The sequence below is a fragment of the Gambusia affinis genome, linkage group LG16, assembly GCF_019740435.1.
Source record: "Gambusia affinis linkage group LG16, SWU_Gaff_1.0, whole genome shotgun sequence".
Taxonomy (NCBI): Eukaryota; Metazoa; Chordata; class Actinopteri; order Cyprinodontiformes; family Poeciliidae; genus Gambusia; species Gambusia affinis.
The window spans coordinates 18044125-18072106 of record NC_057883.1 but is presented as its reverse complement, the minus strand read 5'-3'; the positions used below and the strand labels follow the sequence as shown (position 1 = coordinate 18072106).

The following is a 27982-nucleotide window of genomic DNA, read 5'->3' as shown; positions in this document are numbered from 1 at the left end:
GGCGCTTATGTTTTAAAAATCTTAACCAAGTCTAACAGTTATGGCCCATAGTGCCATAAAAAATGATGCACATGATCTGAACAGTTTATTTACCTTTAACCTATTTAATACAATTATTACATTACACTTATGCCCAAGAAAAAATATTCTTCCCACATAAACAACAAAATATGCAAATCTAAAATGTGTGACACAAATGATCACAACATCCATATTCATTCGCTTAAATAAAAACAGTTGATAAGACATGAGAGATGTAGATAAATCACTTTTGTAAAAAGCTGCAACTAAAAGAAAACAAAATATTTAAAAGTGACTTTCTGAATAGCAGCTTTTGTGAAAATAGCACACCTTACAGTTCAAAATTAACCTGTGCATCTGTACATTGTGTTTGGATTATTATCCTGTTCTTTTATTTGGACATGTAATCCTTCAAGTCACTTAAAAGTGCTTATTAAATAACTTTACACACCTTTGACACATTCGGTTTCAGTTCTTGTCTTAAATTTGCATGGATTACAAAGTTGGAATATTTACAGTAAATAACATATAACATGTAATAAATTAAACCTCATACTCTAGTTTTTGCTGACACTAAGTAGTAGTGGTAGGATAAGAACACTATCTGTAAACAGAGCTGCTTGAAAAGGAAGCTAATGAGATGACCTGTCACAATTCTGCTTTCTAATCTGACAATTTATGTCAGATCAAAATGATATGTGGCTTGCACATTTATAATTTATATAATCCATTTATTGAGCAATACGGTGCACACTGCTGATGACCATGAAGGCACTGTGAGGGAACCGTTAGCCGGATGGCATCAGGTCACACTGCCACAGGATGAGACTGTTTTTATTTATACCAGAAGTCACTGCCAACCTTTCTCAAACACAAAAAAATGTTACTGCCTGCATCTCCTTTACAGTCATGGTTTCATAGCAGTAAGAATCACTCCTCCTCGTGCCTCCATTTCTGTGACTCCTCCTGACGCGCATCAGGGTGAATCTGGTTCCTCATCCCACCCAAGACGTTAGACGTGGCTTCAGTGGCCATGATGAGTGGCTTGACTACAGCTGGTGGCAGCTGGCGGAGGACTCCGCCGACCGCTCCCGTCATCCCACGCTGCTCGTGCTCCCGCGTCGCCGTGTCATAAAGGGTAAGAGCGGTGTCTGTGATGCCCTGTGGGAGGAGACAGCATACAGTTCTCGTCAGAATTTCACATGCCTCATTACCCAGCATGAATATCATCTTATTGATGCTGTTCTTTCAGGGTGGAATGGAAAGATGTAATTTTTTGTGAATTTTCTTTGTTTTTATTTATTCATTTATTTCAAACTGGTTTTTAAAAACAACAAGCAGGGCAAGAGAAAACATGTACACACATAATCAGGAACAAAATAATTAGCTCACCACTAAATATCTGTTTGAAAAGGAGTAGGAAGAAATGAACACTTATTTAATCCTACCCTTTATCACAATTAAATTAAATACATTACTTGCCTACTTTAATCCACACATGGTAAAAATTATACATAAAGGCTCAAAAATATACATACATCCCACAAAAATTTGCTTAAATGTTCTTTTTTTGATCATGTGTGAAGTAGAAAAAGTGAAACTTGTACTTCTTTTAAGTGTATGTAAACTTCTTTAGTTTTAACAGTATACATTCAAGAGGAATGGTAAGATGAGCTATTTGCTTACCTCTTTCACCACAGTGTAAGCTTTGGCTACACCTTCTCTCAGGTCCACAGGCTGATGAGCAAGGCCATAATGAGAGTACCGTTTTACCCTCTTTGTGTCTCTTTCATCAGGTACTGGAGAAACCATGTCATAAGCTGTCTCAGCTGCTGCCTAAAGAAACAGAATTTGAGCAAATTAAAATAAATGTGTTTTTCCTTCCAAAAAATGAGATGCAAGTGCTGTGACGTTTACCAGAAACTGGTCTGTTTTTGAAGTTGAACTGAAGCAGAAACATTTGTTATATTGCAAATAACAGAAGAGCAGACACGTTAGAAAAACTAGTTCTGTATTAGCACTGAGGACTAATACAGCAGAAGCTGAAACAAAAAACTACAGCAGATGCTGAAACTGATCTGGTTTAAGTAGTTAAAGAGCTGAAGACTCAGATCAGCATTAGAGATAGCTGCAGAAAAACAGAAACCAGAAAATCTAATGCACTGCTGAAATTAAGTTGAAATCTAAATAAATCGTTCAACGTGACCCCTTGCACAGTTTTATGATGTTTAGGTAAACTTATCAGAGGAGGAATTATATGCTGGAAAAATCGTAGAATCTAATGGCTCAGCTGAACACTGAAGTGGATGATGTCATCATCTTTATATAGGGTAAAATTCAGTTTTTGCTCAAAAACATAATGACATCTAAAGTTTGACGATGCTACAATGCTGAAGCATTTAATAACAACTCAATGTGATGTGTCCTGTTTGAAATCTAAATGTTGCTTCAAGCTAAAAGTTAGGGGATTATTTTCAAAAATCATCTCGCATTTGAATGACTAGAAAACTCATCCTATTCACTTCTGTATCTATAAATAGTTTTGGAACAACAAATACATTTTCAAAAGTGCTAAAAGAAAACAGACGTGTCAACTGTTTTCTGAAAAAGCTGAACATTTAATATTTGAGTTGCTGATATAGCACAGTAGAAAAACAATTTACAGAACAAAATGCTTTATAGTTTTCACATTACAATAAATGTTCTACGAGAGTGAAAGTATTCAGAACCAGTTTTACCTGGATGGTCCGCACCATCCTGTTTGTGAGCTCCAAAGCAGCCATGGCTGTGGAGGTCCCGAAGGAGGCCGTGCCACGCTGAAATCCCCGGACTATCCGGCCGTCCTTTCTGTACTGCTCAATAGGGAGCCACACCAGGTCCCTTAGGCCATGAACTGAACAGAACAAAAGGTTCACTTAGACCTCATGTGAACAGAAATCCCCAAGTTATCCCAGGCTCAGAGGTAACATGCAAAAAAAAAAGAACATTAGATGCCAGGGTGACAGTGGGGGGTAGTTGTATGAGGAACACATGGAAAAAGTTATCGCTAACCCAGTTTCACCAGAGTGTGAATAGGCGCCACACCACTTAGTATTCCTTGAAGCTGATTGGTCTTTATGTCATTTAGCCACTCATTTATTGCATAGGAAAACAGCTTGTCCACACCAAGTAATCTGAAACACAAAGAAGTGCAAGTTTAGGTTGAAAAATAGGTCGTGGTCACAAAGGCAACACATGCAGCATTGGATCACTGTCTCATAAGCTAATCAGGTAACACACCCCTGTCTATAGCAGAGCTGCCGCAGTTTTAGTTCTGAACAATTTAGCTGTGTCAGCCCAAAGATGATTCCTGCAAATGTTCCCTGAAACGAGATATTAACCCAATTATTAATAAAAATCATTTTAAGAAATCATTTATGCACTTTTGTGTCAGATCACATACCTGATCCATCGATACATGTTTCCCATGGTAATCCAGTCGAATTGGAACCTCACAAGTGAATCGAAATTCTCTGAAAAGAGAACACAGGATTAAACACGACCATTCTGTATTCCAATTATTTCTGGCTTAAAGTGTTTTTAGTTTTCACTAACCTGAAGAAGATCGGTTGGTCTGAAAAGGGAGAAGAAGAAGCTACGCCATCATTTGCTTCCTCCCTGCCCGACGTTGAGAAACTATTGATGCTGATCTGCCTCTGAGCAGGAACTGAAATAATTGGGGCTGGGTCCTGGCTGCCAGCAGTCTGTTTGGAGAAGCTGCAGGAGATCTCTGGGGCGGCGACTTTCTTTGTCGTAACACAAACAGCTGTGGAAAGAAAAAGTCGAAAATAGCCATGAGCTGTGAAACTGTTAAAATGCACAACTGTAAAAGTGCTAATTGATTATTGGACTTACTTTCTTCAGCAGGAGGGGAGAAAAACTCCACTTCATTTGCAAGACTACTAAAGAAATCCTTCAAGAAGAACAGCGCATCCTTTAAGAAAACCAAAATTAATAGGTTATCGAGTAAGCTCAACATTTTTAACATTGAAAACATCTGCATCTGATTGTTATACCTGATCAATATTGAGGCGAAGAGGCATTAGAGAAACACGCAAGGAGCACTCAGGAGGCGCCTGGCCTGACTCGGGACAGGTATGCAAAGCTTTAACTGTCAACTAAGAACAAGTACTCATGAAGTTCCAGGAATTCACAAACCTCACAAAGGTCGTAGTGTGTTGCCAGTCTCACCATGTTAGAATGGGCTTTTCGAGGCATTTCCTTGCTAGAGTACAAGTATAGGAACTTGTTCATCTGTGAGGTAGCAAGTCTGTCCCGAATCTCCAAGTCCTGCACAGCAAACACCTGGCGGGACACTGGCTGGTCCATCGCTGGACGAGATGCTACAGGGGTCTGTGGGTACACCTCATGCTGAAATCTCACCTGATTTCAGCATGGAGAAGTTAAATACGAAGAAGTTAAATACTGAAGGAATTACCATAACATTTAGAAAGAACAACATGATTATAATGAATGTGGGATGCACAGAAAGATTGGCTAGTGATCAACATCGGAAAGTTAAACATGTCAACTCTGATTATTTTGACTTTGATTTGAAATGTTTAACTGCAGAGCTGTGTAATATCGACTGCTCTCTCACACACACAATGGGACAATGCCTCCAGTCACACAATAAATAATTATGAATCACAGAGGTTGGTTAATGCTCCATTATAAATACAATAAATGCATCAAAGCTAGAATGATGCAGAACATACCTACAAATCAAGTCCCTAGTTTTAAAAAAATTTATGTTTTGTTTTCCCACAAATATTTTTATTTATTTATCCAGAAAATATAAAATAAATGCACTGTGCTTTTTAGTAGATAAACAGCACCTAACATCTGTATTCACAGGTCGAAACTCAACCACAAACACTCTAATAAACACTTGTTCATTAATGAAAATAACAATAATAATAATAATAATAAACAACCTTGCTGAGTTGTATCTCCATCAGGACATCAGGATTTCTTCCTCTTCCTCCTCCAATACGGCCCAAACTCTTCACTTGCCTGACTGGAGTTTGAGATGGGGAGCTATGAGGAGTAGATCTACAACACACAGGGAGGAACAAAATCCTTAGAGAGCATGCTTCCTACCCTTTGTACAAATTTAAAGAGAAACCAACAAGAATGGCTCACCCCCGGCTTCGAGCAGGTGAAGCAATGCATGCTGAACTCCCAAAGTCTTTTCCTCCGTAAAGATGCCAAATGACAGAAATCTCCCTAATGAGGTAGCGGACCTCTGGGATGGGAAAATTCATGGCTCCACGACTGGAGTCAATCCCTTCCAAAGGCTGACTGAAGTGATTGTCTTTGATTTCCACTGGATCCGAGGTGAGCTGCTTTACCACAGGCTCCTGGTCTTGATCCTGTAACACAAACACCCTAAAAGTGAAGCAACACACGTTTTACATACAAAAAAAGTAAACATTTGAGTCAGTAATTCTTTACCTCTCCTCTGGAATCAGGAGTTTCCAAAATGCAAAAGTCATCCGTCTCTTGGGCCAAGTTGGGCGCAGGCGTAATGAGCGGAGAGGGAAGAATGGGGTATGTGGGACTTGTATCTTGGCTTAAATTCCCACTTTCATCAGGGAAGAGGAACAGGTCTGAGCGGGGTGGGTCGTGGTCATGAGTCTCTTCCTCATAGGAACCTATATATAGTTAAAAATGTAAGCAGACAGCTTACATTTTGCTAATCAAACTGGAATAAAAAGTCCTTAGGTTGTTGTTTCTGCACATTTTGGTGCAGAAAATCTATCAAAATAGGTGTCTTGACCTTTTCTGGAAAGAAATACTATTAGAGTATTTCTAAACTTTTCTACATTTTGTCACATTAAAACAACAAATTCATTCTGCTTCCACTTCAGAAATACTATTTTCTCTTGGTTTACCAAATAAAATCTAAGAACATGAACATTATCACCATTTTCTTACAATTAAAAGCCTTAATTAGCATTTCCAGTTTAAATCATACCACATACTTATTAGTTAATCTGTGAATTAATCACTTAATTCTATACAATGATATTTAACAGTAAACCACTACATTCTCAATCAATTTTCTTTAACTGAGAAAAGTCTGAACCATTTTGTTGCGGGCACGGCACTTGCTGCCCGTCCGTCTCCTCCATAGCTTCACTCATCAGGTCCTGCAGAATCTGCAGCTCATTCTCAGCAAGCAGTGGGATCTGAGATGTTGGTCGGCTGGGAACCTCCGACTGTCAAAAAAAAAAAAAAAAAATCATTAGTTTCAGGCTGATATTTGTTTTAAACATTTTGCTTTTGTATAGCAGCAACTCACCTTGTTTTTTTGTGTGGTGTTGTTACGCCTGGTCTCCGATTCCTCCGGGGGCATCAGGTCTCCATAGCTGGCCACATACTGGATGAGGTTCATCAGGGCAGCGCAGGAGTCCGAACACGTTCTGATGTGGATCACATCACTGGAGCAGCGCAGCTCAAATCTGGGCTCCGACTACAAACAAAAACAAAACAAAGATCAGACTTTCTCCTTTCAGTGAAAAATCCTATTTAGAGTTGATAATCTTACCAATTTTCCATCTGCTCCAGGTTTGACAGCTGTAATCCTCAGCTCTAGTGTCCCCATGTCTACAACCTGAACATAGTCTGTTACATAAGTGAAACAATGATCAGAACAGCAAGCAAGAAACACACAATATTTTTACACAAGAATGTATTCTTTACTAAGACATTACTGCAAATACATCTGCTGAGGTCAGACTTTAACTACAAAACCAGTAATGGATGAAAACAGCAATTAATGATGGACAAAGAAATATATGACAGACAAATAATATGGCTTGGATATTATTTGGCCATGTTTGGGCAGACGGCTTCATGGAGAAAGGACAAGTTGATGGATAGAACATGTACATAGCAATGATATCTTGTACTCTAATTTTCTTTTTCCAAATTTCCCCAGGCCAAACTAAATCCAACTCCATAAATTTCAAGAGGAAGGAGTCCTAAATGTTGACAAAAACAAGTCAACTTACCCCGTGCAAGATTAACAGAAACCATATTATTCTTGTCCGAGAGGAACAGAGCAGCTTCATCCAAAATTATCCTGCAAGAAAAATGCTTTAAAACCTTGTTTTTTTTTAAATGTTTCTCAAATAACTAAGAAAGCAGCCAAACCTTAAGGTTGAAGATGAATTGTCTAAGGAGACGCTGCTGGAGATGCTAAATGTTTCTACAAACGCCAAAGACCTGAGTGGCAGGTAGAGAGGTCTGACAAGATAAAGATTGTTCTGTTAATATACTTTATCAATAAAGACATGTTTATTAGCAGTCAGTGTGAAATCTGCTTTACCTGTAGTCTAATGAGCAACTCCAAAGGTGTAAATGTAGAGTGGTGACAGACATTGGAGGGGCATAACCCAACACAGGCTCAGCCGAAACATTCAGAAAGTCAACAATCTATGTCAGAAAAACATAAGTTATTTCATTTAATGTCTGCCTGTCTTAACAGATTTGTGAACATGGTGTGTGATTTTTTGTTTGTTTGTTTGTTCTACCTGATCATACCAGCCCAGATTAGGTGGCACCACTCTGTGCTGCAGTGTGGCTCCTCTCACTCCAACAGCAACCAGAAACTCCTGCATGGGCAAAAAAACAATGCCACTGAAGTGAAAATATTTTACTTAAATATTTCACAAGTTAAGAAACTTTATAAAGACTATTTTTGATTTAAATTAAACACTTTCTGTACTTAGCTAATTATATGTGCTTGTATTACTTCACATTAAAAGCATGTTTTCAGTTCTGGTTTATGATTTAAGTGCGTTTAGAGTAGGACAAAAATAGGACAGTGGGAAAATTCAGGTGTCACATCACCAAGTTAAGGTAAGTGGGAGCATGCAGATTAACAGTAAGATTAAAAACCTTAGTGTACGATAGTTCACACTGGCAGAGGCTTCAGGAGTGTCAATCTGAATGTCTGACCTTGAGGTTGCGTTCTGCGCTCTGTGATGAGATTTTGACAGCGACCGACACCATGCTCCGGGCCTCCAGACCGATACCCTCTGAGGGGGTCGAGGACCTTTCTGAAAAAGTCTCTGATTGGTAGATGGTCGGCTCCAGCCAGTGGGGATGTGTCCTGCACGGCAACTTGATGTCTAAGACATTGATGCCTCCATCTAGGAGTCCTGGGTGGATTAATAAATATGACATTTTTACAGTAATACTCAGTAAACTTAGTAATAAGAGGAAATTATATAAAGTGGCACCTTGCTGGTACATGCAAATGCTGCTGGTGTGAAAGCAAATGTAGTGTTGGTCCTTGAAGCCTTCATACTGAGAGACGCTGAACAAAACAGCATTTTTCACCTCAATCCAGAACTCCCCATGTTTGTTTTTTAGTAAAGATTTATCTTCTTCCTGAAAAAAAATAAAACAAACTAATGAAGCACATATAAATGTTTTTAGAGCTGGTTGATTTTAAGACAATACCTAGCAAATTTTACCTTGGAGTTTGTCTGAAGCGCCACTAACCCGTGATTAACAGAGAGGATGACGGAAAAGAGGCTCTGGGAGGTTTTGCTGTGTGCTTTGGGCTTTTTCTTCTTTCGAGATCTGAAGCCCAGATCCGAGGCAGGAGAGTAGTAATGCATATTCTCCTCCTCTGAGCCACTGGTCTCCTCTGAAAACAAGGAGAAATGGTTTGGACATGATTTCATAAATCATGAGATACTGAAAAATCATATACAAAACAAAGGAAATTAACCGACAAAAGACTGTTTGAAATCAGTATTACATGGTATTATTACTGTTATTAATAATGTTTTGTGATGGTTTTCTATATTCTACAGAAGGGGCAAGGCAAAGTAAAGTAAAACAAAATTTTATGTTTTGAAAAGTCTCTGACACACATCCCATAAACCTGACTGTTCCAATAATAAAATACTAATTAAGAAAAAAAAATCCCATCATTTTAATAACATTATTTAACGTAAAAATATTTATATAAGGCAACCTTTATTTCAGTTAAATAGATTAATAACTCATTTTGTTATTTGCCTTTTTACAAGCTGCATGAAAATATCTGGTTTCAACTGTAACATTTTCCAAATTTAGGCTTTTAATCAAACATTAGATTGCACTTTATTACAAAACTGCAGTTTGAATATCAATAACTCTAAAGGACTTTGTACAGAAATGAAGAAATTTCTAAACCTTGAAAACACCTAAATAAAATTCAAGCATTTCGAAGGATGTCAAGTACCTAGAAGACCTCTGAATATGAGACGGGTAATTTATTCTTACCCTCAGGGCCAGTAGAGCGAAACTGGCTGAAACTGTCTTTGGAGTAAGTGTTAATCAGCTGGCTGGCAACAGAGAGTCCAACTCCATACGGCATGATTTCTATGGTTTCCACTGGGGACGGGGCCGTGGGCTCCCACAGCAGAAGGTCATTGCTTATCCTAGAAGACGGAGAATGCATGTTTTATTTTATGAAACTGTGCACAGATCACACAGTGCAGGCCACAGTTATTGGTACACATGATGAAGCTCGGCAAAAGCTTTATGACAGATTGATTTTTCAATGCAGTGGTGCAATTTTACAATGAAAAATCAACCCATAATCTGAGAACATGAATTCAGTTGCAAAAACAAAAGTCATTACACCTAATAATCAATTGATAAATAAACAATGAAAGTTTTTTATTGTTTCAAGTTGATCAGTTTCTAGAAACTTCTAATTAGTAGTTTATGACTTTCTGTTCCTCAGGGGTTTAAATATGATGCGACTCAAAGGCCCATTAATTTTAACCACTGAGGTGGATGAGAACTGAAATAATACACAGTGAGGAGGACGTTAAGGGAATTAAAAGATCTCCAAAAGTTATTTTTATCTTAACTGCACCAACAAGTAGACACATGCCAACAAGTTGTTCATAAAAGATACAGGAAAAAAGGCCTTGTCTATTCAACAAGCACATGTAAACACATGTGATTTTTAACTGGAAATTTATGCTTTGATCAGATGAGATTAAGATTTTGTTCTTTGTTGAAAAACTCATGAATGGAGGCAGCGCTAACATGTTTTAACTACCAGTTAATAACAACATCTGTCAAGTTGTTGTGTTTATTTTTAATAAATGATGAACCTGTTGTGTAGTTTTTCATAGAAAGTCTTGCCGGGCAGCGCCAGCTGCACATTAGGGAAACACAGCTCCAGGATGAAGCGAGAGTTGTTCATGGTTTTTTCCTGGAACTCCGTCATTTCACCAACATCACCAGGAATGACCATCTGTAAACAGGGAAACATTCATCTCGTCACCACCTGTTTTGTCCACAGATCAGATTTGCAAAACATGTTCCTCATTTGCGTAAGAATTCATCAGTCAAACATGTGAATATATTGACCAGAGAATATCCTCGCTCCAGGATGCAAATTTCTGCACCTGGATAAACCACATCTGCCCCACGGATTTAATATGTTAATATTAAATCCGTGGAACACGTAACAGAGTGAAAAAAGTAGATTTTTGTAGCTTTTACTATAAGTTAAACAAAAATTGTGTTTAAGGTCTAGCACAGATATTCTGTTCTGACATAATATTTGCACATTAAAACATACATGCAGCTTCTAAAGTGAGATACCTTAAATATAGCTTTACCATGTTTATATATATTAAAAATTTAAATCCAGATTTGGCCTTTAGTTATGTACAATAAAAAACTCAGATTACAAACAGAAAAAACAGAAGACTTCCTATTCCTGTTGGTGAGGCAGACAGGAAGACGGTTCCAGATGTTCTACAAATAACTGCGATTTTTTACATTTAACTCAGCTTGTTTTTTCTTAAAATCTTTAGTACATTAAATGTTTTCCTCAAGAGGAGAAAAACTTTTACATGATTCTTGTACGAGATTGACATGACCCCTAGTGGTGATGGGGAAGACTTTTAGAAAAAATTAAATTCTATAACTTCACCCTCTTCCCTCTCATCAATTATTACAAAATATTTTATAAATAGAATCTAGCACTCAGCGGACTATTCTAATTTCCTGCTATGCTATGGGTAAAAAATATTATAATTTTAAAAGTGTGCCATATTCTAAAATTTTTACAGTGCAAACATTACACTTGACAAGCAAAAGTCATTGTAGCAAATAATAAACTTTAGAAACATGGCGACCCTACATGTTGAATGGTAATTATTATTCAAAGGAGGTCAATGGATACATTTGGTTTGGCCATTCTAACATTCCAAGACTGCCCTGTGTTCAAAGTCATTATGACTGTAGTTGTTTTTCTACTGACTAGAGCATTTTAGTCCACATATTTGTGGCATATGAAAACTGCAAACAGGACTTTTTATTAAAGAGGTGGGTTATGAAGACAGTGTGTTGCACTAAATTGTAATTAGAGGGATCAGATTATACAAAATAAAAAATAAAAAATTAACACTTCTGCTCTAGGCCATGTTGGTTTTTCACATAAATTCTATATACAATACAATTTAGTCTGTGTTGTTAAAGAAACCAAACATGATGTAAGAATTATGATTTGTTGCACTTCACTTCTGACTCACCTCCTCGGTCTCATACATAACTTTGCGTGAAGAAAAGGGCGACGGCTCTGGTTTCCCAAAGTCACACACGTCCTTCAAAGAATGAGCAGCTCCTTCCTCCTCCTCTTCCTCAAGTGAATGATCCTCAGCCCCTTCATCATCTTCAGCCGTCACACGCTCCAGTATTGAATGGACCGTGGTAGGATTCATCTTCAGGACGACCCTGCTCAAAGGAATTATCTGTCACTACAAATCGGAGTTCAATGAACTCGCCGGTTCGCGTGAACGCACCTCGGCCAGTCAAACTTTACACTTTCAGATGTCATCATGTCTCCTTCCATGTTGTGGGAAACCCTGAGGAAACGGGCAGCGGGTTGATCTGGTTCCTCCTGGAACTTTCCTGCACCATGACAACAACACCAAGTCAGTGGCCGTTTCATAATCACATTTTCTTTCTGTCTGACAAAAGACGAACCAGTAAGTTCCTTGAAGGTGAGCTCCATTTTGGTTTGGTTGGGTGAGCTTCCGCCCATGAATTCTGTTTTCATCTCCAGGTCTTCCAGCTCCATAAGCAGAACTTCTTTCTGCAGGGACTTCTTGAACCAGGGGCCTCTCTCCTGATCTGAACGCAGGTCGGGGATGGGGAAGCGCACAGAGAGGCCGAGAACTGGAGCATTCACTGTCAGTGATATGTGACAGTTGGAGGGAGTGTGGGTGTCGTCCAGGAAAACCTCTGCAAAGGCTTTGTGCTGAAAACGATCCAAGAAATCCATGCTTCAGAAAATACATAATAATAATGCAACAAATGTATACAATAGCATCCCTTTCTTTAATCCTATTCTTCCATCTTTAAAAGCGCATTCCTCCCCTCAATCCATCCATGTTTCTAAAAGTTTCACATACTTCCTTTCATCTGTGTGTCCTACTGTTTTCTTCCTCCCTTTACTTTCCTCTGTTATTCCATCATCCATTTAGTCCATCATTCATACAATTCTTTCTCTACTTTTCTTTTCTTTACTCACTTCTGGTGAAGACTTTCCATGTCCTCCCAGTAAGCATGCTTTGAATAATTATACACAGCCATTTTTTCCTTCCTGCTTTTTGAACGTTTTATGTTTCGAACTTGATCACAATACAAATATCAAACTAAAAAGAAAGGGATTGTATCACTGAAAATCTGGGAAGGTATGTACTGAAAATGTGTAAGAAGGCTGATATAATGGTATGATCTTTAAATGTTAATACAAAACAATTTCATAGTTACTTTTTTATGAACAGCAAACCGGTTAATTCAAAAAAACATCTACAACTTACCAAACTGATGTGTTTGTTGTAAGATGTGTACAAGTGGGAGGCCATCATCTCTGTGGTTGCTAATTTCTGAGGCTGCAGCAGAGAGTTGAGACGATCGACGATGCTGATGTCCAGCTCGGAGCGCACAGGACCCAGTTCCACCCGGATCTCAGCTTTCCTTGGTATTGTGCTGAGACGAACCTGGCCTGCCTGAACAAAACAGCAAACAGCGAGCTAGTGTGGCATGCACAAAAGGTATTGCATAATAAAAGTGGGATTTAATTTGTTAATTTAATTATAATTAAAGGTGAACACCTGAGGGCCTCTGCGCTCAGCCAGTTTGTACAGCAAGTGAAGGCAGGTGGAAAGGGATGCTTCATCACTGACTGGGGTCTCAAATGTTAAGAGCTGAGGTGTGACAGAAACAAAATTGAAAATTTCTTCCAAACTGAAGCTTTGTCTGTCCTATATAGGCAGTGTTCAAACTTAATACTGACCTCAGTGTACTGGATTCCTCTGTGGTTTCCACCAACAGGAGGCTCAGAAGGAAACAGACATTCGGCAAACTCCATCTGGCTCAGGGAGATGTCAGTCCTGAAAGTCCGCAGGTTTGATCCCTGACAGTGCTCGTAGTTTATCTTCAAACCCTGGCCAGCAAACCTGCAAACATTGGTTCATGTTATGTACACAGTCATTGATCTAGTACAAGGGTGTTCAAAGTGAGGCCCTGGAACCATTTGCAGCTCCTGCACTGATTTTGTGCGGCCATGCTGACCACAATTCAAGAAGAATTAAATAAAGAAAAAACCACAACTTTTAAATTAAAATCTACTTACAAAGATCTTAGATGCAACACAAAATTATAATTTTTGGTTTCCTATAGTTGTCATGGTAACTAGAACCTCATCTACTCATTGACTAATGCTCTACAGTATGCCAAATCTGCTTTTAACTGTTGTATTAAAACTTGGCTAAATGAAACAAGTGTTTTCAAATAAAGTCTGACCTACATCCTGTTTTTACTGCGGAAAATAGACCAAAAAAAAATTCGTTTTCTTTATTCGAACTCCAAAAAGCAAATTCGATGACTTTCATTCAACATGAAAAACATCCACAAAACCTTTTGAAGTTTTGGATTTATGTTTTAGTTTCTTCCAAAAAGTAATCTGATTACTTTCTGTTTAATTAAAACAGTTAATTCTTAGTTTAATGTTGATTATGGTAGGTAAAACAATCCAGACATATTTTGGCCCACATGAAAAAAAGGTTTGGACACCCCTGATCTAGCTAAAAAAGGCACTTTAGACCATTACAATTAACTATAGACAGTGTTTACCTTAGATGATCATGGGGACAAGCCTGATCAAACATTGATCGAGACCGAAGGAAAGCATCTGGAGAAAGCTGGCCCAGGCCTTGTGCGCTGAAAAAATGCCCAGCCAGGGCTCCAACTGGGCTGGGGGCGGCATGTGGCGGTGGCAGCGGGTCAATGTGGAGGACAGAAACCGCAAAGCCACTCAGCGACAGCTTTAGCACCAGCTCTGGTCTTGATTCATCCCCATGTGTTTTAGACAAATGGGCTGAAAATGGAAACAATTTTTATTGTTTTATCTTTATCTTGCTTTTTCAGATAAAGCAAAGAAGAAAAATGGCTGCGTATAATTTTTTAAAGCATGCTTACAGGTTTGTCTCGGTAGTTTCTGAGGGAGCTGTGAATCCCGCGACTGGGCAGAGGATTCACTCGTTCGTTTTTCTCGTCGCGGTACATCCATGTAGTCATCCCACAGAGCCTGAATCAACAGGCAGAAATCCATGCTGAAAATAACATTCTAATGCAACAATCTTAAAGTGGACTTCTGTGATTCAATTCAGAATCCAGGTAGTTCTTGACAAAAAAAAAATCTGTAATTTATTGAGAAACAACATTTCAAAGTAGATTTTAAAAGTCAACCAGACAAACAACATGGCATAACAGACACTTTATGAGCTGGAGAAGAGGTTGTAATGTAAACAGAACCGTTAACTTGACTTTTTTTTTTTTTTTTTTTGATTGCACTGAAATATATTTCCACTGCAAAAGTGATTTTGCGGTGCAAATATAAAGATCAACATATTGCTAATTGAGAAACAGACATTTTTAATCCATGAAATCCTGCAATCCTTAAGGAAATTCACTGTTTAGTTTATGACAATTTTTGAAAATAAATCTAACAGGGGATTTATTACTTATTTTAATTTCTCCTTTAAGATTGCATTTAAAGAGAAGTTGTCTTAAAAGCTGGTCTTTCAAGTTAAACCAGTAACCTGGTAATTAGCAAACCAATTCCATATAGAAACAAATATAAGGATAATTTCAATGGATTGATAGGTGGACAAATGGATGGACCAACAGATGAATGCATGGACAAATAGATAAATAGACAGCAAAACAGATGAATGGACTGGATGGGAACAGAAATAATGACCAGAAATACTCCCCCGCCCCAAATAGACCGCATAGGAACCCTGAGGATCATGCTGACCATTAAATAAACCTCAAATTACACCAAGTTCCATGTGTTCAAAAACACTAAACAAGAAGATCAAAGTTTGATTGGTGTGTGGGACTCACTGCTGCATTTCCAGATGGAGACTCTCCAGGTGAGGCAGAGTAGTTGCTGTTGAGAGACAAGTCCAAGTCAACAGTAGGTGGTTCTCCGAGAGGAGGGAGGGAAGATAAGCTGTGAGACATGTCCATGTCAGCCATGGAGAAGAACACATCATCTACAGCAAGAAGCAAAACAGGTTTTATTAAACACAATGTTGTTTCAATCTGTTTCAGACTCATTTATATTCAAAAGTGCAACATAACTTAATGAAAAGTTTTCAATTATTAGTGTGAGCTTTTTTTGACCAAAACCTAGAACCACACTTCTAGGATCCAAAGTACACACTGGTGTTTCCATTTCGAAACAAAATATGATATCTGAAATGGATGAGGTGGATCATACTGTTTGAGCTGTATGTTATTGCCACATATAGAGCAATTATAGAATATCAATGAGATGACATTTTGCTCCAACCTCGACTCGATACAGTTCTGGTAGTCTGGCTGTCGAAAAGGTCTGGGTCTGTTCCTGGAACAGTGGTGTCTTTCTTCAGACATCGGTTCAGCTCCAAATGGAGACGATACTCATCCTCTTGTTGCATGGGACGATTTTTTCTGTCCTTATTCCATTCTTGTGCACCTTAATGTTAAGATCAGGAAATATCAGGACATAGCTCATTTTCGTGAAGATTGTTTCAGCCATTTATCATCTACATTCTCACCTCCTCCAGAAAAAGCTCCAAATAAATCCAGGAGTAGATGAACTTGGCGTGGGGAGAGCATAATAAGGAGTTTATCAATGTGTCCAACAACATCCAACTGAGAAGAAATACCACCAGAATAACAGAAGTATTAGTATTACTCCAATTAAAAAATTACAGAATAAATATCAATAATTTATTTATAATACAGATTTTTACTAATTTACCTTTGCACCAGGCAGAGCTAGGTTGTTTTTGAGAGTGAGGGACAGCTCAATTTTACCACTGAGGCTTCCAACCTGCACAGTCTCAAAGGGGGTTATGGAGGACAGCGGCTCTGTAAACTGTGGATGGGGCTCACATATAATTTTGGGATTCCAGCTGGGGGAGAGCTTTGGCTCAGTTTCCTGTAAAATAAGAGAATTCTGTGTTAAAAACAAAAACAAAAACAAAATAATGGTGCTGAACTGTAACTTTCTGGGAGCTGAAATACTGGAGGCACCAACCGGAGGGGTGGGTGAGGATCTGCAATCGCGAGACACGACTGAGAACTCGTCCCAGAATACAGTGATTCCTTCCATCTGCATGTTTTTATGTGCGAATGTGGTTGGCTGATGCACATTTACACTTGGACTCTCTTCCCCCGTTTCATCACAATACACAATCCTGCACAAATGTACAAAATATTCATATTCATTTTCATATTTATTCATTTTCCTTGAACAATTGTGTTGTTACAACCCCAAGCTGGGTTATATTGGATTTTATATGATAAACCAACATATCTGACATTAAGCATAATTGAGATTTTTGAACCCAGCTAAGCACAGAAAAATGGTGGAAGAAGATATTAAAAGTATTCACCAGTAAAAATGACTCAAAGTCCAAATAGAAATTTAATCCAGAACCTGTGGCTTGAAAATTGTTGTTAAGACATTTTGGCAAAGAAGAATAGGCAAAAGATTACATGTAAAATACTTTTTACAAAGAATGACGTTTGGTGGTGAATACAACTGCATTTTTGCACTTTTATTCATACAAGCCTTTAAAGACAATGTATGATTTTCCTTCTAATGATACACTACATAGTGTTGGTCTATTGTGTGAAATAAACCCAGTTCATAAAATTAAAAGTTTATGGTTGTAATGTGATGTACTGTAGAAGACTTAGGAAATATCATTGTGTGTCATTTATCCAGTTACTTACTTCCTGATTCGAAGTTCAAGTGCAATTCCAGTTTTAGAATTTTCTGGAATGTGTTCAACTCGGAGAACGGTATCCAAAAACGTCACTTTGACTCGTCTCAAAACTGCATTAAAACAGAGCAAAAAATTACGTCACTGTTTTTGTATTTTTTACAAAACTTGCTGATAAAGAGTGGAGATATAACATACCTGTTTCTATTGTCTCTGCAAACTTCTCCAATCCTTCAAAAGGCTGAAAGCTTTCTCCCATATCATCAGTGAGTTTTTGGCTCAGGCATTCCTTGGCGAGCTGCATACTGCTTGTCATGAAACTGGACCAGTACATGGGCTCAGTGCCAGAAGCTGGAGGAACAACAATATTTTTACATGTTTAAATATGGCATGTTTACTTAACTTAAGCCCCTTCCTATTTCAGGCACATGGCAAAGGCAGACACAAACTAGCATCTCCTTACCTGCTCTCGGTCTTGGTCTTAGCACCATCTCCAAACCCTTGACCTCCAGGGCACAGTTTTCCTGTAGCAGCGCTGCCCACGGAACAGTCAGAGATATCGTCTGGATGAACCCTGCGATTACCTCGAAGGGAGCATCCGCCGTCTCTAGGAGCTCATTGAGAGACTACAGGACAAGACAGGGGGCATTTTTAGTTACAGTAGAAGACATGCTGGCAGAGATCAATTTTCAGTTTTCTTTGCTATTTCCACTTTTTTTATAATTACTATAACACAGTAAAGAGAAGATTTACTACATATAATATAAATATCAACATTGATTCCAACCCATTTTTACCAGTTTTATTAACTATAGAAAGGAACATTCTTTTGACTGATGCATTTATAGATCAAAAAAAGTGTCTGTTTATAGTTTTGACTCATTTTGGTATACACAAAACCATATATATCTTATTATCTGCCCTGCAAATAACCAATCAAAGCTATTTAAGAAACATCTGTTTTGATCTCCACCTGACTCATTGGTGCATCTTATTTACTTTACATAACTGTAAAATTATTACACCACCATTTGAGTTATTTTGCCCTCAGGACACAAACCCCCATATTTACACACCAGCAACAAACTAAACATTTTGGTAATAAAATAAAAATTTTGATGTTTTTAATCACATTTATAAAATTGTTTATGTTTCATATGACCAATATTTCTTGTAGATTAGTGAAAAATAATGCAAATATTCTGTGATTTAAAAAGTTTGAACCGATTTACCTCAGCTACTTTGTATGTAAACATTGCATCTCAGTCAGTATGAACTCATTACACAATGTAACACTTGGGTTCCATAATTCAACAAAATGAATGCTCTTAAAATTGTAAATTTAACAAAACACATACCCATTTATCCAATGGTACTTGTGCAAGGGACCCGGTGCCTTGATAAAGATCAAGGCTGAGCTGATCCAAGCTTAATTTCTCCTGCAGAAAATTCCCCAGGTACCGATGAAGGAGGTACCTGCAGGCCCGCTTTTTGATGGACTCTGAAAATGGCCAGGGCATCTTAACTTGTTGGTTGAACAGTGCGGTGGTAACAAAAGTAGCTGTGAGACTGTGGAGCTGCTAAGTCGAGGTTATTCAGACAGCTGTGAAGGATGATGCTACAGTTGTGTCATCCTTTTGACTGTAAGGTACTGAACAAATGTGAGCTCAAACATCCTTCATATCCCAATATCAGGGACACGCTGGAGGATGTGTTGACACTATGTGGGAATTGATCCGATTCCAGTTTGCTGCATCTACAGAAAGGATACACAGAAGACATCCCCCCTCCATTTGTAATTGGAAACCAAAACATGTGACTTGACACAAATTAAAAAAAAGATAACAAGAAGTTTTGTCTGTTTATACTTTGTACATTTACTAAACTGCTCCAGATCAAAAGTGAAAGGACATATCTAAATAAGCGTAAAGTATTTTAACGTTGTGAGTACAAGTAGTCTCCTTTTCTCAAACTCATATCTGCTTGCGAAATAGCCGTGAGCGTCACAGAAATAAAAATAAAAATCTCTGTCGGGCCTTAGCTTTGTCCACAAAAACACAGCTGTCATTGACCGACCGGACATGTGCTTTGACCACAGGTTAGACAAAGGCAAGTCATTAAGTTAGCTGATGTTTAGCAACCTATTAGCATCGTGGATACACTGAAACTGCAGCATTCACAGCCTTCATAGCCGGCCGGTTGCTAACGTCAAGCTAAGATTGTAGCATTGAGCTAGTTAGCAAGCTAGCTAAGATAAAACCAAACATTTCTTCTTTTATCAACATTTTAACGTTAAATTCATAACTACATATATACACAATACAGGTATAATAATTACACATGCTAAAGGATAAGCATTTAATAAGCTAAGAATGATTACATTAAAGCAGCACGTAAGTTACCTTCCGATTGAGTTGTTTACAAACACTTTCATGACTTCGCACCAATGGGCAATGCTGCATTCGAAACCTCCTCGTAAATAGAAAAATCAAACTCAAAAAATGATGTTTTCTTGCTGCAGAGTGAATGACAGGATTGCATTGTCCATAAATTCTGGGTTAAGCACTGTTATTTGTTGATTGGTTGGTTTAAAAATTTATTATTCTAATTTTTCACTCAATTTTGTGCATTCTCAATTGTCAGCTGTTTGTGAATGCAGCATAATCACGATCGCACTCAGGGGTGAGATTAGTTCGTGATGTCATAAAGTGGGGGAAACCGTTATGCTCGTGGTACATCTTTTTATTGATCCAGATACCTATCAAGCTTTTGTTTGGCCAACAATTTTTAGTAGAATAATAAAATAGCTAAGAGAGATTCTATCCTCTCATTAGTTTGCTATAAATCCTATTTTAATCAAGGCTAGAAGAAACTGGTCGGAGTGATCCATCCCCACGTAGAGCAGCTCAGAGAGGAGGCTGGAAGCTTCTACGAGCCGGAAGAAGACAACCAACGGGGAGGTGAGAAAAATAAACGCAGTTAGCCTCGTTAAAATGGATTTATAATTTTTAAAGCATACCTCAACTCTTCATTTTTTTCTTAAATTACACGCACATTCATGTTTAACATCTTCACAGAGTTACCGAAAAACAATATCGGTGTTCGGTTCTTGTTCTCCCTTTAATAGCAGATTTAGCTTAACTTTTAATTCGGAAACAGTAGATAGATATACATGCCTACATCTCTGAGAAAAGAATTAAAAAAAAGCATATTTCAGTTTATTGAAGCTCATGTTGAAATGTTCGTCCCCTTCTTTGATGTCCACAAGATGTCGCTGTTTAGTTTTGAACGTTTACGCGAAATGGCATTTTCACATTACAGTAATTATAGTACCCTACGTTGTGTATATGATTATTGTACTTTAAATGTGATATTATTATTTAAGTAAATTATGTAAGTACATACCTTTCTGAATAATGCCTACAATTTAATTATGATTATAATCTACACTCAGCATAGAAATTATACAAATTAGTCTGCATTCCGATTAAAGTAAAATTTTTATGCTGAAATCGAGTAAAATAGATTGCATTTGGTTTTCTATCATTTTTTTCATTAAAAACCTAACACTCAATAATGAACTTGTGAATATGTTTACATATTTATATTTGGCAATATATTTTTGTAAGCTGCAATCTAAATTACGCTGCATATCTTTTAAATTAAAAGGATACATTTGCTCTTGCTGTGTCAGTTTTTATCTTTTGGGTTTGAGTTAGCAGCCGAATCACTGGTTCTGTGTGGGATGACAGCACATTTGCTGGCACACATTAAAAAATTCTCATTCTTAGAGAAATTGAAATTGTACCAATTTGAAATTGTACCAATTTCAATTGGAAAACCTAAAAATAAACAGACTTTGGAGAAAGTAAGCATATTCATATTCCTTGAAATATTTATTTTGTCATTTCATAGCCAATAACTTCAATGCATTTTATTCACATTTTTATGTGAAAAGCTAACACCAAGTCCTTTTTGCAAAAAGGCTCAAACTAAGATGAGTTTCAATAAATTTTCAAGTCTTCACACAAAAGTTAGATTGCATTTTGATTAGGCTATTCTAATGCTTCTGTCACAGGTGTTTTACTGCGTTATTGGAGTTTTCTAGATTTAGTTTTTTGCCAGATCACAGCATCTTATTCCACAAGTCTGGGCGTTTGCAAGGCGAGGGTGTGTAAATCAAGGTGTAATAAATCAAAGATCTCCATAGGGCCGGATGTGGTCCGCGGGCCTTGACTCTGACATATGTGAGTTAGGGGTATCAAATTAAAATGGAGTGAATCCCAATGCTTGGCACAATATTCAGATTTTTATTTACATAACATTTAATCTATGTATCATTTCAAGTATGGACTACTTTTTGTAGATCTGTCACATAAAATCCATTGAACGCAAAACCTTTGTGACGATGTGTAACAAAGATCTGGGTTTGAATGGTTTGTAAGTTCCTGGATGTTTAAATCATAATGTATCAGTCAGCCCTGCCATTAATCAGTAACGAAGAGTTTTTGACAAAATTCTTGCATAAAGCCAAAACCAATGAAACTAACAGAAAAGCACAAAAAATATAAGTAATTCATTTTCACATGATCCTCTGCTTATTTCCCCTCCCATACAACGGCTGATTTTCTATTTGAATGTGGAAGTGATAGGTTCAGTGGAGGCTGTCTAGTGTCACTTCCATCGCAGGCACAAAGCCAACTGAGAAAATGATGACGAAGCCACATATGAAGCAGTTTGCAAGTGCTGACACACAGAAATGCCGAGTTGAACTGCATACTTGCACAAAGGGACCAAGATAAGTTTCAACTTGTTCAAGAAATGCAGAAAACTGTGTAGAAACATAACCAGTGTTACCTTAATTAGTGGTTATTACAAATATATCCTTGGGAAATACAAAGATTAACAGTGATGAACTTCGTAGCCTTAATGCTAGGAGAAAGATGAGGGAATTATTTAGTTTTATTTCTTGGAAAGATTTTGGAGCAGAAAAGAAAATCAGTCGTGTTTCCATTAAAACTGGTTTTACTTATTTGACTACATACCTGATGTCCACTTGTGTATTTTAAAAATGGAGCTTGGTGAACAGTCAGATGTCACATGTCTGTTTTTCACTTCTATTTTTGGCAAACGTGATACACATTCTCATGTAATAATGACAAAGAGTTGCTTCACTGCACAAAACTGTCTTTTCTATGAATCAGGCTGTTCTGTTAATTTACTTTATTATTATGGAAACCAATGACTTCTTTGTATTGCTTTCCATAACAATAAAGAACACCACAATCCCAATTTCATCTTCAGAGTCTTAAATTCAAAGCTGCAGCGATGCCTGTAAACTCTGCTGCTTTGTGTTGCAGGAGATGGAGGTAGACTGTCCCCCGGAGGAGTCCATATCATCCGCCTTCGAAGAAGACTCAATTGAACTCGGAGACGTCAAGGACATGAGGTTGGAGGCGGACGCAATCATCAACGATGTTCTCTTCGCCGTAACAGAAATGCACATCTCGCAAAGCCTCACCAGCGCATCGGACGTGGCTTACATCAACGTGGAGACGAGAGAGGGGAACCGCTACTGTCTGGAGCTGACCGAGGCCGGACTCAAGGTGGGAGACGCTGTGGGTGGAGAGGATTTGAAGTTTTTTTGTTGTTTTTTTTTTTCAGAACTAATCTATCTTCTACTTGAACAGGTGGTGGGCTATGCTTTTGATGAGGTGAATGAGGAGCTGAATAGCCAGTACCACGAGACCGTTTACTCCCTTCTGGACACGCTCAGTCCGGGATACAGAGAAGCGTTTGGAAATGCTCTGCTTCAGCGGCTGGAAAAGTTGAAGCAAAATGGACAGTAATAATTACAACGAGCATCTGGGTCACACTTAAATACTAAACAATAACACCCAAGTTTTTAATTTGGCTTGTTATGTAATGTCTAGTTCTCATTTTACTACAGTAAAGGCTACAGTGCCCTATCAACCTAGTTTTGTTCTAACTTTCTTAATGTTGAAGGAGTTTATATTAGTTAGCTTTAGGGACTGCTTCAGATTGGCTGTTTGGGATCTCTTGCAACAGTTTGTTGTTTACGTTACTGTGGAAACATCCTACTTCTTCCACATAATATAACGATGTAGTGACTAAGTGATAAAGCTGCTTTTTTTATTCATCAGAATGTTGAAAAAAAGAGTTGTCTTTATTTTGATCCAGCTTCTCCATCTGCTCAGCTGCTCCTAACAAAGAAAGCTGTGATGTTTCTAATATTTCCCAACCAGTTTTTATTCAACCTGTTTATTGCAAAGGAGTTATTTTAAAGCAAATTGCCTTAATGACTTTTTAGAAGAAACTACTAAATTTAGTTTAATATTTTCTGAGATTAATTTTAATTAAACTCATTTAGTATCTTTCAGTCCCAGTTCATATGTTAGATATTTTTAAAATTTTTATGATTATATGTTAGCTTGCATTTCAAGCTCTACAAAAGCTCTCTTGTTATTGTTGGTTTTGTATTGAATCTCTTGGTTCCGCCAGAAAGCACTGCATTTGTTATTGATCAACAGGAAAGACTTTTAAAGCAGCTTTAAACATTTTTACTGTACATATAACCTGTGTCTTTAACGCATAACCTTTGTGTTACGCATTAAGTTGAGAAAAGAACCTGTTTCCTCTCCACATTTGTACATCCCCTTCATTGTTATTGCCCTTTGCCAACAATAAAATCTCAGTACGTCATGTGCGTCTTATGTCTTTGAGAAAAACATTACTGTAGAAAGAGATTGAAGTTGAAATTTTGCATCCCAGCTTCAATATACCCGAGTCAAATAATCAGGTCATTAGCAGGATTCTGGAGAACTTGACTACATACTAAGGATGTAATTCAGACATTTGATTCATGTGTGTTAGACGGGACATTGGCTGTTGATTTGAAGAGTAAATAAATTCCGGTTGTTTTCACAAGTTCTTAATTTAAAGTTAATAACTCGATATAAGAGATACAAATCATTATATGTAATTTCAGCAATTCAGTTAAACTTTATGTATTTTCACAACACAACATATTTGAAGCTTTTATTTCTGTTAATATCACTGTGGCTTACGGCTAATCAAACCTCAGGTTTAAAAAAACTAAACTAACAAAAGTGCAACATCAGTAGTTAATTCTCATGTGATCCTACAAGAATGCTTTTTTTTATGTTGTGGTTAGTTTTCACACATTTCCCATCCCATAAAAAAGCTGATGTGGTCCATTTCAATACGAAAGTGATGGGTTCAGTGGAGGCTGTCTAGTGTCACAGTCAATGCAGGAACCAAGACAAGTTTATCCTTGGGAATTACATTTATTAAATACAAAGCTTGGCAGTGAAGTGCTGATTTGCCTCAGTGTTTGGGGGTAGGAGGAATGAAGAAAACTTTAATACACATTTTGGAGTAGTGAAAAAAAAAAAACCGTCACCTCCTCTAAAACTGCTTTTTCTTTTTGGCTACACACCTGATACCAACATTTAAAGTCTTTGAATTTTTAAAATAGAACGCACTGAACAGATGTCTGACTCACTTCTGTTGTATGCAAACATGACACCATGTCACATGGTGCAATGAAAAGGGCTGATTCACTGCACAAACGCTTATCTATGGATCAGACTGTTTACTATAAAAACTAGTCCCTATGATTTGATTGAACTAATTTCAATGCTCCAAAAACCCAGATAAATGAGAATTCAGTTTTTCTGTTTTTTTACAATTTATACATTCAATAGTTCAGCTGGGATCCTTTTACATAAATGCAGCTTTATCCATTAGCTTCAAAAGTAGCTAATGGATAAAGCCGTACGCTGCCTCTTCAAACACAGACTCCTTCTGTAGTTCATGCTTCAATCTCTCCCAAACACTTGGATCAGCCTCACTTCATAACCTTGAAGGCTGTAGATTTTTGTTCCAATTAACTTAACTTGGCCAGAACTAAGAAAAACCTTTTTTTTTTTTAGCAATCACTTCTTAAGGCTTACTGTTCTTGTTCAGGGAACCAAGAATCTATTGGACATTTGTAAAAATCTGTAGACTTTTCTATGGTTGTAAAGACCACATTATGATTTTCACTGACTATTGTAGTTTTCTGAGAAATTATTTTCATTAACTTTAAGCCATCAACATTTCAAAAAAGGTGCGGAGTGGTTCAAACTAAAAATAAATACATAAAAACTCAAGTTATTACTCAAGTTGGATTTCTTTATTTGCACTTTGGTTGTATATTTCCTGGCCAATTCAATGGACTTTGAAGCAGGTCAGTATGGATTACAAAATATCAAAGAAAGTTTGCAGACTACACAGCAGTCAGTAAACATTTGTACAGTAGTGGAATGTGATTCATCTTCAAATGCCATTTTAAATTCTTCACTCTTAAAATTGAACATTAGACAGTTAACACATAATGAGTGGCATTATTGTAGTTTTAATGTGTGCAGAGAGCCAGAGAGAAATAAAACAGATTTAAATGAGATAAAATCTTACAAGAAGTAGTTTTTACTCAAAGTTGAATCCCTTTTTAAGATAAGCTCGTCTTGAGTTTCTTTTGTTAGGCCGGCTCAGTTCACAATCTGAACTGGGAATTTGATGCAGAACAGATCTTCGTTGCCGTTATCTCTCAGTTCCCACTCCACGACACATTTTATCTAGAAATCCAGAAGAGTCATAGTGACCAAAGTGCATCCGTGTCATCAGTCAGAAGAAATGAGAGAGGAAGGAGGGAGAACTTCATCCACCCCCATCAGATTAAAAATAAACTACAAAACTTAACATCTGAAGAGCTGAGAATCATACTTACTGAAGGATACTCAGTCTTTACGGGTAATGAAGCTTGGTAGTTGTAGGTATTCCCAGTCTTGATGGGACACTGGATTCCAGACCTGCAGCCATCTGGCACAGGGATGGAAAACGGGATCGGGATACCTCCAACAATACCGTGAACCACAGCGGTGCTCTTGTCACTATCAACATCTTCAGGAGGATGGATTAAAAACACACATTTAGGTTGAACTGTTGGGCAGGTGAAATAATTTAAAAGAAAAAATAAAGCGTACTGCTAGTGAAGGTGACGTTGACCGTGTAGGAGTTTCCTTTGTGAAGTTGACATGGCTGATTAGGACAAGGGTTGATGTCCACACCGATCACTTTGCCTGAAGTGGAGCCTGGAAACAAACAAGAAAAAAACAGTGCCTTTGTCTGGTGATGAGAAATCAAATATCTTACAATATCGATAGTCATTTGTTGCCAAGAAGATGTCAGTTATGGTGGGAGGGCATCAACTCCAAATAGGTCAGAGTAATATGAAGTTGCTTCAACAATTTAGTGCACCTTTCAATGAACAAAAAACAACAAGCTGCTCAGCTAAAATGATTTCAAATGCAAAGACCCAGCAAAGGGGCATTAAGTTACAATTTGCCAAACGATGACCAAAAGACATACTCAGCAACAATTGATTGTATGTGGCAAGTAAGATTGCCCTTTGTGAATCTAGGCCACCCATAAAAAACACTGTCTTTACAATAGACAGTAAAACACAGTGGTTTAAGCCAGGGGTGCTCAAAGTCAGTCCTTGAGGGCTGGCATCCTGCAAGTTTTAGTTCTCTCCCTGGTAATATCAACAACCTTTTCAGCATGTCAGTGTTCTTCTTAGGCCTTCTAACAAGCCATCATTTAATCCAGGACAGACTTTGGGCACCCCTGAGTTAAGCAGATAAACTTGGTCAGAGAGATTAATAAAATTAAAAATGGGATTCATTCAAAAAGGAGTCAGTGATTTAATCAAAATGTAAGGGGTTTCAGGATTAATCATTAACATTAATGTTTCACAATGTTTTTAGACCCATTCCTGTTGGAACCTGGTTGAAAAAACCTCAGCACCCACATTTAAGTCTCAGGAAATTTAGAAGGCATTTTAATGGAAAATTGCATTTTAAGCTGCTATATTTTCTCGTTGAAAGTGATTTTAGACGTCTTGTTTTTAATTCTTCCTCGTATTTGTATTTAACCAGGAAGAATGATAAATTGACATTAACAGAGAAGGAAGTGTCAAAAGTGAAGTGAAACTCACCGCAGTCAATGTACTTGACCGGCTGCGCCCAGGTGAGTCCCATCAAGCAAAACAACACAATTAAACCAGATCGAAAATCCATGTTTTTGATCCTGAAACAGAGAAACATCCATTATTGAAAACTGTTACACCAACTTTTATTTCGCTAATTTAAAAAGATATAACCACCTACCAAAAAAGTTCACAAAAAGCAACACTTCTTAACTTCTTGGCAGTAAAGAAATTTGAACAGGACGAGTCTTCTGTATGATCTTGGTATGTACTGTAGACCTTAGTTTTATACAGCTCCAAATAAACAAAATGTACCTTAAACAAGGTTCCTTCCCCCTCCACAGTGAAACCCGAATCACGGGATTCACGTCACGCCTTCCCCTTTTCTCTTGATTCTTCTTCTCTGCGCAAATTCAAAGCAGCTTCAGTCTGTCAATACTGCCATCTACCGGATTGACCATGGATCCAAAGTTTCTCAAATCCTTCTCTGATTACATTTTTTGAAGAATAATGAAACACATCTAGTTGT

At 37.7% G+C, this 27982-nt stretch overlaps 3 protein-coding genes across 5 annotated transcripts; 1 reads left to right on the top strand and 2 right to left on the bottom strand.

The window, feature by feature from the left end:
• Positions 1–72: 72 nt before the first annotated feature.
• Positions 73–19922, bottom strand: atg2b (autophagy related 2B). 2 transcript variants are annotated; one of them, XM_044143313.1, is made up of 43 exons: positions 19784–19922; positions 18740–19137; positions 17845–18007; positions 17580–17732; positions 17392–17494; positions 16691–16850; positions 16412–16591; positions 16206–16302; positions 15959–16123; positions 15508–15659; positions 14578–14686; positions 14233–14476; positions 13394–13556; positions 13212–13304; positions 12918–13106; positions 12079–12352; positions 11895–12003; positions 11625–11826; positions 10194–10336; positions 9349–9506; positions 8550–8725; positions 8313–8463; positions 8029–8231; positions 7602–7682; positions 7397–7503; positions 7222–7314; positions 7080–7150; positions 6614–6690; positions 6368–6538; positions 6152–6284; positions 5518–5717; positions 5206–5435; positions 4998–5115; positions 4252–4443; positions 4077–4178; positions 3916–3994; positions 3616–3826; positions 3464–3533; positions 3301–3383; positions 3073–3194; positions 2760–2914; positions 1708–1857; positions 73–1182 (listed from the first exon to the last, which is right to left on the bottom strand). In XM_044143313.1, the coding sequence occupies exons 2-43, from the start codon at positions 18899–18901 to the stop codon at positions 952–954; spliced, it is 6225 nt and encodes a 2074-aa protein (XP_043999248.1). In that variant the 5' UTR covers positions 18902–19137; positions 19784–19922; the 3' UTR covers positions 73–951. The 2 variants fall into 2 exon arrangements, with proteins under 2 accessions (XP_043999248.1, XP_043999249.1); XM_044143314.1 differs by lacking the exon at positions 19784–19922 and adding an exon at positions 19762–19778.
• Positions 19923–20014: 92 nt separating this feature from the next.
• Positions 20015–24104, top strand: LOC122846383 (gsk3b interacting protein). Its single transcript, XM_044143322.1, has 3 exons — positions 20015–20341; positions 22742–22987; positions 23072–24104. The coding sequence occupies exons 2-3, from the start codon at positions 22745–22747 to the stop codon at positions 23228–23230; spliced, it is 402 nt and encodes a 133-aa protein (XP_043999257.1). The 5' UTR covers positions 20015–20341; positions 22742–22744; the 3' UTR covers positions 23231–24104.
• Positions 24105–25577: 1473 nt separating this feature from the next.
• Positions 25578–27864, bottom strand: LOC122846379 (NPC intracellular cholesterol transporter 2-like). Of its 2 annotated transcripts, none has more exons than XM_044143312.1 (5): positions 27769–27864; positions 27463–27554; positions 26450–26557; positions 26194–26366; positions 25578–26041 (listed from the first exon to the last, which is right to left on the bottom strand). In XM_044143312.1, exons 2-5 carry the CDS (start codon positions 27542–27544, stop codon positions 25955–25957), a joined length of 450 nt encoding a protein of 149 aa, XP_043999247.1. In that variant the 5' UTR covers positions 27545–27554; positions 27769–27864; the 3' UTR covers positions 25578–25954. The 2 variants fall into 2 exon arrangements, with proteins under 2 accessions (XP_043999247.1, XP_043999246.1); XM_044143311.1 differs by having other exon boundaries at positions 27635–27807.
• Between the last annotated feature and the right edge of the window lie 118 nt (positions 27865–27982).